At 39.5% G+C, this 10,514-nt stretch overlaps 1 protein-coding gene across 2 annotated transcripts in view; it reads right to left on the bottom strand.

The window, feature by feature from the left end:
* nlrc5 (NLR family, CARD domain containing 5) overlaps positions 1–10,514 on the bottom strand; it is a 32,542-nt gene continuing 22,028 nt past the window's right edge. For both annotated transcript variants that reach the window (XM_068602939.1, XM_068602940.1), the window contains 23 exons: positions 10,404–10,487; positions 10,112–10,201; positions 9,895–9,957; positions 9,087–9,170; positions 8,798–8,881; positions 8,454–8,540; positions 8,240–8,314; positions 7,622–7,669; positions 7,188–7,271; positions 6,998–7,081; positions 6,832–6,915; positions 6,656–6,730; positions 6,475–6,558; positions 5,751–5,834; positions 4,949–5,047; positions 4,763–4,846; positions 3,515–3,598; positions 2,927–3,010; positions 2,723–2,806; positions 2,541–2,618; positions 1,790–1,873; positions 1,446–1,529; positions 1–1,292 (listed from right to left, as the gene is read on the bottom strand). In XM_068602939.1, coding sequence (XP_068459040.1) covers positions 1,211–1,292; positions 1,446–1,529; positions 1,790–1,873; positions 2,541–2,618; positions 2,723–2,806; positions 2,927–3,010; positions 3,515–3,598; positions 4,763–4,846; positions 4,949–5,047; positions 5,751–5,834; positions 6,475–6,558; positions 6,656–6,730; positions 6,832–6,915; positions 6,998–7,081; positions 7,188–7,271; positions 7,622–7,669; positions 8,240–8,314; positions 8,454–8,540; positions 8,798–8,881; positions 9,087–9,170; positions 9,895–9,957; positions 10,112–10,201; positions 10,404–10,487 — 1,873 coding nt within the window. In that variant the 3' untranslated portion in view covers positions 1–1,210. The remainder of the gene's footprint in view (positions 1,293–1,445; positions 1,530–1,789; positions 1,874–2,540; positions 2,619–2,722; positions 2,807–2,926; positions 3,011–3,514; positions 3,599–4,762; positions 4,847–4,948; positions 5,048–5,750; positions 5,835–6,474; positions 6,559–6,655; positions 6,731–6,831; positions 6,916–6,997; positions 7,082–7,187; positions 7,272–7,621; positions 7,670–8,239; positions 8,315–8,453; positions 8,541–8,797; positions 8,882–9,086; positions 9,171–9,894; positions 9,958–10,111; positions 10,202–10,403; positions 10,488–10,514) is intronic.

Here is a 10,514-nt window from a genome sequence, read left to right as displayed (position 1 = left end):
TATACATCAATTGCCATGTCAGTGCAAATTCATTCATGTAAAGGCAATATGTCAAACCTGATCACAAACTTAAAAATTCATAAATACATTTAAAAAAAAAAAAACCTTATTAAGAGTACGATCAACCAGAGTGCATCTTGGTCTCTGCTCAACAAAAATCCAGTGTTCTTGTGAAAATTATTCACGAGAGTAAAAACATGTAAACTCAGTTTAAATTAGATCTAACTCAATAACTTTTCACAACATCAGCAGAAATAAATACGCAGATTGGATAGAGACCACAACCTAAAATGAGCATAAGAGCAGAACAAGCGTTTCCAACTCTTTCTTTTACTGTGAGTTTATGATTTGTTGTGTTTTCACTGATGTGGCCTCTAACTATTGTAAACACGTTACGGTGCAAAGTGACTTCAGAGTCTGCATACCTGTTTTCTCACATGGAAGTTAGTGGGAACCCTTTCCATTGTGGTTCATGCCAAACAAAAAAGCAGCAATAATTCCTTTATTGCAATCATTTTTAAGCCCTGTATAATTTTCCCATAATATTCCTTTTGGGAACTTTAAGTTTATTGGCCCACAATTGTTCCGGTTATTAATTTAGTTGGTTAAAGGTCTCTTGATGCTGACCTCAATCTTTTTTTTAACATTCCCAAAGTAGCTTTCTATACATTGTCCATATTGTATAAATGTTTTACATCCTGCACTAATCCCAACTCATCTTTTTTTGTTATCGAGCACATCCTATAGCAACGCATTCTCTTGCAGCGACAGTGTTTCTAACATCAGAATACAAAAGGACACAGCTGGTTACGCCAGTTCATGAAATTAGGGACCAATTAGTGCATCGTCATGCATTTAAATAGTTTTAAAAATAGTACCATTCAAGAGTGAATCTGTAGTTAATCGCATTGTTCGCATTGCTTAACATTATTACAGTTTAATGGTATGTCAATAGGCATGAGGGTTCTCTCGAGTATCAGACCACACAGTGGTCTTTAAACTAGTTCAGTAGACACCAGCTGCTACAGTCCTCAGATACACAACTGAATGAAGGTTTTAAACACATTATGTGACGTAGTGGTCTACATCCTTTGCCGTAGGAGCGTTCCTCAAGCTTTTTTGATACTGGAGCTGTAGAACTAGTTCACCTCTGCAGATTTCTGATGAACTTGGATGTTACTTATCGGCGCCACCGTCCAACAAAGCCCGATTAGGTAGATGAGAAGTTCAGCCTCCTCTCCCTCAGACTGAGCCTGCAGGCCTCAGTGGAGGAGACGTTGTTCCTCCACAGCCTGAAAAGCACAGTGGAGGCTCTTATAAACACTTTATATTCTCAACGGTTTTATATATTTCTTAAAAAAACCAAAACAAATGTAGCTATTTTGACGAGACATTCAAAACCGTAGCGGGAAAAGAAGAGGGCGACGCCATGACAGCAAGTTTACCTGATGAGCTGCAGAGCAGGACACGACTCTAAGGCTCCAGCCAGGGCCTCCGCTCCGGAAACACTCACAGCGTTTGACTCCAGACTGGAAGAATAAAAAAAACATACTGGACATACGTACCGTTTTATTCCCTTAAAGTGTGAGTATGTGGGGACCAAGTAACTCTACTACAAGAGGAACTTAGTGTGAATGAAGTCAAAACCCAAAGGAGCACATTTCATTAACTGCAGTAAAGACAAAACCAATGCTGTTGTGTGTGTCTCTGTGTGTACATGTGTGTGTGTGTGTGTGTGTGTGTGTGTGTGTGTGTGTGTGTGTGTGTGTGTGTGTGTTCACAAACTCACTCTATTCTCATCAGCTTCTGACATAGAGGCATAACTCTGGCCAGCTCCACTGCCACTTTATCGCCACAATTATTCCATCCTAGGCTATAAAACAGAGAAAGACGGAGCAGTGTAGCATCTGGACAAACAATCAATCCCTCTCAACCTTCAGCTCAGGTTGACAAACTTCCCATTTGACATCATAATCTATCATGTTTATGTTCTATATACAGGGCCAAGAAGGTGAAGGCTTTGGAATGACCTACATTTAAGCATAATTCACTCATGAAACGTGTTGTGATCTTCATCAAAGTCACTGTAATAGACACATGCACTTTATGTTTTCAGAATATGGCCAATTAGTGCAATATCTAGTCAGTTTGGCCCATCAATGAGTTTAAATTGTAGTTTTTGGTTGCAGTGATTCAAACAGTGGGAGCTAAAAGAAGAGCATGTGTCCCACACCCTACGAGCTCAACACTGTCAGCACAGTTTGCCAGAGGTCAATAGTGCAAAGTCATAGCTCACCAGTTGATCTGGCGGTAAAACCTTGCTGAAACCCAGATGATTTACATCGCTGCCTCTGATTGATTGCATGAATACAAGAGGAATGCGTTTGAACATTTTGAGTTCAACACACAGCATCTCCTATTGTTTTTATGCCTCTCTGTTGTTTTGTGAACCTTTGCAAGGATACTTGATCGCTGCCTGTAAACATTTGTCTTCATCGTTAGTTACTGGAAATGTATCATGTGATCCTTTTTAATCTTACCCCACATCCTGTAGGACGGGACAGTGGGCCAGACTCGCAGCAACAGGACACAGCTCTGAGGTCCCCACAGAGGTCAGACTGCCGGACCACACAAGGAAAGAAGCATTTGATCACAGATCGTAATCAGTGTACTGAGACATCATCCATCAGGGGAAGAGTCTGAAGAGTCTGAAGAGTCTTACTTGATCTTGGTGAGGTTCTTCATGCACATTATTGCTTTGGACAAGCTCACTGATCCTTCATATCCAATCCTGTTCTCTGAAATACTAGAGAAAGACACACATGTTCATAAACAACATAAACCTCAGGATAAGTCTGACAAATATGTCAACAAGAAATTTGAGTGTGTGTGTGTGTGTGTGTGTGTGTGTGTGTGTGTGTCTTACTCCAGCACAGTGATGTGTGTCAGTGACGGTAGAACAAGGGCCATCCTGGCAGCAGTGAGATTCCCGAGGCTGTTGCTAGGCAGACTGTAAAACAAAAGTTTTCAGTATGTAGCGATATATATATATATATATATATATATATATATATATATATATATATGTATATATATATATATATATATATATATATATATATATATGTATATATATATATATATATATATATATATATATATATATATATATATATATATATATATATGCATGCACAGGAGGATGTCTAATTTCTATTCTTCTCTTTCTCCAAAACACAAACGAAACAGATAATACGACGATAAATCATACGGCTGAAGAGTTAACGTGGGAAATGATCATTTTGCAGCACTGAACACTATTTTGAAGACTAGTAATGCTTACATGTGGTAATAAAAACGTGTTAATTGGACCTTTGCATACAATCATTGCAGGTGTGAATAAAAACATGACAGAATGTTTACCTCTTACATTGTTTTTCCATAATGTAATGTACATAATTTACATGAATTAGCCACATATAAACATATAATATTTATTTTATCCTGTCCTTACTGGAGCTCTTCCAGATGAGTACAGCTGTTCAGAGCCTCCAGGAGCACGACTCCCAACTGGTCGCTGATAAGGTTCTTTGATAGCCTGGAAGCAAACACGTACACACACACACACACACACACACACACACACACACACACACACAGTAGCTGTAAAACAGGTAGTGGTTCAATACTGTCACAGTGTCTACTTTGATACCAGCGCTTGGTGGTGCTAAAGTAAAGTAAGTAAAAAATAAAAAGAAGATAATCAAAGTATACAGTATACACCCTATTAAAGAAAAGACTGTTAAAGTTTATTTAAACATCACATTTCCAACACAGATGTAGCACTATGTGCAAGTAAAATAAATACATTAAAAACACAGGGAGGAAAAATAAAAGAGCACAAAATAAATTTGATATGGAGTCCTATTAACCGGAGCCGCATGTCTATGGACTGTGGGAGGAGGCTGGAGGGAACCCGTGTGGCCACTTGGAGAACATGCAGACTCCACACAGAAGGGCTGCCAGACCGGGAACCAAACCCAAGATCCCTCTTGCTGTGAGGTGCTACAGCACTGTCACCAGTGCGGCTTGGGTTCTACTCCACCGTGCAGCCGGCAGCAACACCACAAACAATATATAAATACCTGCAGCCACACCAAACAAAATGAACACACGGGGTGGCAGCCCGTCCAACGTTTGAAAAAAGGAAAAACAAGCGGCTAATGGGAGAAAGTGATGACAATAAAATGTTCTCTTCACACAGGTAGGGAGAAGCATGGGGCATGCCTATCATTGTTAGCTTAACTGTTAGTGTAACTGATATTTGTATCATTATATTATGTCTTTATATTATATTTTATTATGTCTTGTCTTTGGGATAACTGCTGCATGAATAGTTCACTCCACCAAGCAGTGTGGGCTTTTTTTTTGTTTTTACAGTAATTTTTGTATTTGAACTTACTTTCTCTTTATTATATATATATATATATATATATATATATATATATATATATATATATATATATATATATATATATATATATATATATATATATATATATATTCTTTTTTTAATGTATTATATTTTTGTATTTGAATGCATCTAATCTGATCACACATGGATTTACGAGGCAGACGAGGTACGTTTTTGAAACGTGTCACATTATAGTAATAAGACCAGCCATCACTGTCAGGGCCCATCATAGAGTTAAACTACGCTTATATTATATAGAATACCTATATATAAGACCTTCCTGCACACCTGATCTTTCTGAGCTCTTTCCAGGCAGGAAGGAGTCTGGTCAGCTCTTCTATTCCTCTATCAGCCATCCTCCAGCCCTCCAACCTGACACAACAACAGAAAAAAACACATCCAACATCACTGACGACGACAACATGCCTTTTAGACACACAGGTCATCATAATTGTTTATGTGCAGCACACTCACTCTATCTCCTGCGCTCGCGTGAGTCCCTCCGTAGCAGCGAGGAGATCTAGCACACCGATTGCTTGTGATGGTCCCATTTCTGTTGAAATCTTATTTAGCCTGGCACACACACACACACACACACCACAACACAAACAAAATATGCATAAACAAAGGGTTAAATGTAGTGCTCAACTGGGCAATTCAATACTCATTAAAATTGTTGAAGTGGTTCCAAACTAGTAGTTGATATCTCTCATGGGGGAGGATGTTTATTCGTATAAGTGTGATGTGTATTTATGTGCTGTGCAAACAGCATTGACATCTGCAGACTATTCTGTTCTGACATTGCAACTCATCATTGAGCAGCAATTTACAACTTAGCACTATGAGAGAACAGGGAATGGTACATCTCCCCGTGGGAAGGAGAGGATTGTGGGATCAGAATCCCTTCCACCCACAAAATGTATGTGAAGTCCATGTGAAGCCGATGACACGCTGGTATGAAGAGCAGCAGTAACAGTGGCTGTAATGTGAGCAGTGAGAGTGAGCTTTGGCAGTTATAGTTGGAGCAGCAAATCATAAATAGACCAGATTATTAGAGAGGAACCGGATATGTGTGAGTAAAGTGCATCAGTATCACTGTAGCGGTAGTTGTAAAAGCATCTGCCTGAAATAGCTTGGTGGGCTTAGCTCCATATATTAGATAAATACTTAATGCACTATAACCTGGCAGCATTAAACTCAATTAATCTTTGTAATGACACAGAAAGGTCAGAAGTTCTAATGAGAAAGCTGAAGTAGACCAGATGGTGTTTCTTACTTGAGACTGCGTATAGAGTTGATTTTCCTTAGTACTTTTGCCAGGCACGTTCTGCTCTCCTCATTCAGCCACAAGCAGTCCAGACTGTAAGACACACACACACACACACACACACACACACACACACACACACACACACACACACACACACACACACACACACACACACACACACACACACACACACACACACACACACACACACAAAACATCAACAGAGGCACACGGATCGACCAGGAACGTTAACACATTATAGAAGCCACTCTCTAGTTTATGTTTGGACACATGTTCATACACTCATATGCCTGTGTGTGTATGTGTGTGGGTGGGTGTGTGTGTGTGTGTGTATGTATGAATGTGTGTGTATATGTGTGTGTGTGTGTGTGTATGTGTATGTGTATGTATGTATGCATGCATGCATGCATGCATGCATGCATGTATGTATGTATGTATGTATGTGTGTGTATGTTTTATATATGTATATGTATATATGTATATATGCATGTATATATGCATGTATGTATGCATGTATGTATGTATGTATGTATGTATGTATGTATGTATGTATGTTATATATATATATATATATATATATATATATATATATATATATATATATATATATATATATATATATGTATGTATGTATGTATGCATGTATGTATGTATGTATGTATGTATGTATGTATGTATGTATGTATGTATGTATGTATGTGTCTCTTACCAAAGGCCCTCCAGACAGACACACTCTCCCAGTGCTTTGATGAGCTGCAGCCCTCCAGACGCTGACCACTGGCAGTGAGACAGACTAGAGAGGAAAAACCAACGAGCAATTACTGTGAATGCACTTTTTTTTGGCGATGGATTCGATCATGTCATGTTTATGCCGAATGTTAAATGCTTACTTGAGTGATCTTAGCCGAGACAACGTTCTGCTCAGAATCTGGGCTCCTGTGTCACTAATCACATGACCTGACAGACTGGGAGAGGGGAAATAAAGATTGAACTTAAGCTCATAAACATTTTGTTGTTGTTGGTCCAGACAGCTCATAAAATGTGTGAGTGTGTGTGTGTAGCTCACGTTAAGCACTGGATGGCTGCAGCCTGCAGCAGGGCCTCTGACAGCTTCTCAACCACAGTCACAGAAGTCTCTTTGGAACAAATACTGCAGATAACAAAAGTTGTTGCTTGGCATGCTCGAACTTTAAAATAATAAAATGGTGTCCATTGTGGCGAGGAACCCTCACCTGAGAGAAGTGATATTTGGCAGTAAGGGCAGGACAGAACAGAGAAACTCAGCTCCCTCCACGCCCAGGCTGTTGTGGGAAAAACTGCAAATAGCGAGAGCAAACATGATTTGTTTTTGTTTTACAAATATGTCTCCCTTGTAACTGCCTTGTGCATATTATATTCACAGAGAAAATAGAGAGTACTAACTCCAGGTCTGTGAGTAAAGGACATCTCGAGATGATGCTCTTCATGGATGCAAGGTGGTACCCCTGTACTGCACAGTTCCAGAGGCTGGAGGAGAGGAGAGGAGAGTATACTTCATCCAGGACCTGTACAAAATGTTATGTGCTAGCATTTCTTTCCTGCTGTTATCAACTACTGGGAGAGCAGGTTTGGCTCTTTTATATTTACTAAACATTTGGGATTATCTTGTTTTCTGTCAAAATGAATAACAATGCCTAATTTGCTTTCGAGAGACAGAAGTGTCATTGCATTACACGTCCTTGTTAATGGCCAACATATATGTATACATAGCAAGCTGCCATGAAGTTGATAGTATGCCAGTAGATAGTTGGAACTGTGATGGAGTGTGCTGCATCACTGCTAGGTATTGGCTTTGCATGTAAAAGAAAAAAAAGTACCAGATTTTCTCTGTGGCTATTCGTGGAGTCAGATCTGCACAGCCGTCGCTGAAAACACAAAAACAAGTCATATGTAGATCAATCAGAGGAAAGACCCCACCAACGGACATTTATAAGATGTTTCCTACTTTACTGAACAGTCCATTCTCAGTGTTTGTGTACTGGAGGCTATATGTTTACATTTCTTCATGTGGAGAAACAATATGCTAACCATGTTTTAGAGTGGCAGGGTACTTTATTTAAATATGCAACCTAAACATATTACCTGTGTGAGCTCAGCACACCCTGCACATGCCTTCATACTTCATATTTAAAAACACTTGTCACTTTCCCATTACACTTTGTCGTACACCTACCGTGCACTTTAGTTTATATTCTATTATCACATTAATATGTTTCTATTTCTTGCACTGTGTCCATCCGTCCATTATCAGCTGCTTATCCGGGGTCGGGTCGCGGGGTGGCAGCAGGCCGACCCAGGCTTCCCTCTCACACGCAACTATTTCCAGCTCATTCTGGGGGATCCCGAGGCGTTCCCAGACCAGCTGTGTCGACTGTTGTTTATTGTCTAATGGATGCACCGCACGCCAAAACAAATTCCTCGTATGTGAAACATACCTGGAAGTAAACGGTTTCTGATTCTGAAGTTCAGTGGACTTCTTCAAAAACAGATGTAGCGTGGTGTTGTGAACCCTGCAAGGTGATTACATATAACACATTTAAACATGAAAACACACATACTGTGGGCCTTTTGAAGTGACTTTGAATATGTTGTTTACTATTTATGCAGTGTCCCAACGTGTGTTTACTCGTATGGATTCTTATATCTGACCTGATAGTTTGTATGTTGCTGCTGACATGCAGACAGCGACACAACAAAGTCACAGCTTCCTCAGATCTGATCCAACGTTCCTCAATACTAGCAAGAAAGAGAGAGTGCTACAGCTCAGTATTTCAACATTTACACAAGTTCCATCAACTATTTAGACAGAAGCACAGAGACTAACACACACTGTGGATTGTATGCTGAGAAAAAGAAAAGCTTAAAAGATTACAGAGGGTATACAGCCGCAACTTACTCTCAAGCTAATAAGTCGCTAGTGGTGAAGTGGAAGAAATAAGCTCCATACATTTGTTTCCCACACAGGCAACATATACTGTATTCTGTATTCCTACCTGATGCTGAAGTCTCTCTGGTAGCTGTTCAACAGCTTCACAAAGTCTTCAATCCAATCCAACTGTAGCAAATTGTTCTTGAACCTGTGGACAAACCTCAGAGTAATAAAATACACTAGATGACCTGAGACACACGGAGATCAGTAGATGTCCTACTATAGTGTGGTATTTATCAGAAACAAATATATACATTGGTATGTGAAAACAATGTCCTTTCTGTTTCCTTAAAAATCCCATATATGCTGAAGTTGTAGAGAAGCTACTGTTGGGAAGATGGAGGTGTACTTACTCTAGTGTTGTTAGACCAGGACTGATGGACACAATCTCTGCTAGTCTGACCAGATGGCCACGTTCCAAACTGCTGTCTCTGACACTGGCAGGGAGGCAGATCAGAGGGGAGAGAACAAAGAATCAAACGATAAATGAAGACTTCTCAAAGCTGCAGCCTAACAGATGTTACACCAGACATATCTCGTGTTCAGATAAAATGACTCAGACTCAAACTGTGTATGTAGAGTTTTTTTGAATAGGTTATAGAACATCTCACATGACGTGCAACAAAAAACAAAAAGCCACATTAAAGGATAATTCTGATTTTTTTTTAAAAGTGAGAATATATGAGGTTCTCATCCATAGTTACCGACAGTAAACAACTGTTTGCACATCCTGAGTTTGGAGAAACTAGTTTCAGACAAGGCGAACGAGCGCAGGAGAAAAGCAATGCTATGCTGTGGACAGGGGGCACACCTAACAGACAGGCCCACTTGAAAGGATCAACATCATTAAGTGTGCATTATATTTGTGTCTATATATTTTATGTTTTTCCATTCTATCATCTGTGCTCTCTTCAAAGCCACAAGCAGTAACTTTACTTTGCAGATAAAATGTGACTGTTTTCTTTCAAAGGACTCGCCATGTAGGGGGTGTGCCCACCGCTATCCACTGAAGGTAACACACTGCCTAATAGTAATACTAATAATACTACTAATATACTGACTAATACTGTGCCTCATACTACTACCCTACTTCAAATGGAAACCCTCTGCACAATTACTTGCTCGTTACTTGTACAATTGTAATTATGAACTTTTACCTACCTCAGCGATTTTACACAATTGTTTTGCGTGAACCAGACGAGACATCTCTCCTCTGCTTCCAAACTACCAGCAGACATTTGAGTTGATGGACAAAGAGAAAAACAGGGAAGAATACTTTAAGTCTTACAGTTTTTGTTTTTTTACTTTCCACAATTCATTGAATGGCTTTCTTCTTCATCTCCCTTTATTCACTCATTCCCACAATGCACAGACCTACCTGATTTCTACACCTGAGACGTTGTTATAGGTGCACAGTGTGTTGGCCACATCCATCATCCCCTCCTGCGTCAGGCCATTGTTGCTCAAACTGTGCATGAAGACACATTAGAGACCAATAAAGTGTTCTACATTCATAAAAATACACATGTCGATAAAGCTCTAATCTATTAGATTTATTATTTACTTAGTACTACCTACATGTTAAGCTGCATGTCTAAATGTATGTAACAGGGTTTTACAAACAAATATAGGTCGGAAATTCGTAAAAAAACTTTTAAAAAATCACGTACTTCACATAGCGTGTGATTTTAAGCTTTTGTAGACAATCCACAACATGCTTCACCCCCTCATCTTCCAGTTGGTTACTTGATAAACTGCAGTCAAAAGAAAGAACAAGTCCG

This window comes from Clinocottus analis, unplaced genomic scaffold (assembly GCF_023055335.1).
Source record: "Clinocottus analis isolate CAN_PGR_092001 unplaced genomic scaffold, fCliAna1.0.p SCAF_6, whole genome shotgun sequence".
NCBI classification, from domain to species: domain Eukaryota; kingdom Metazoa; phylum Chordata; class Actinopteri; order Perciformes; family Cottidae; genus Clinocottus; species Clinocottus analis.
This window is presented reverse-complemented; position numbering and strand designations above follow the sequence as displayed.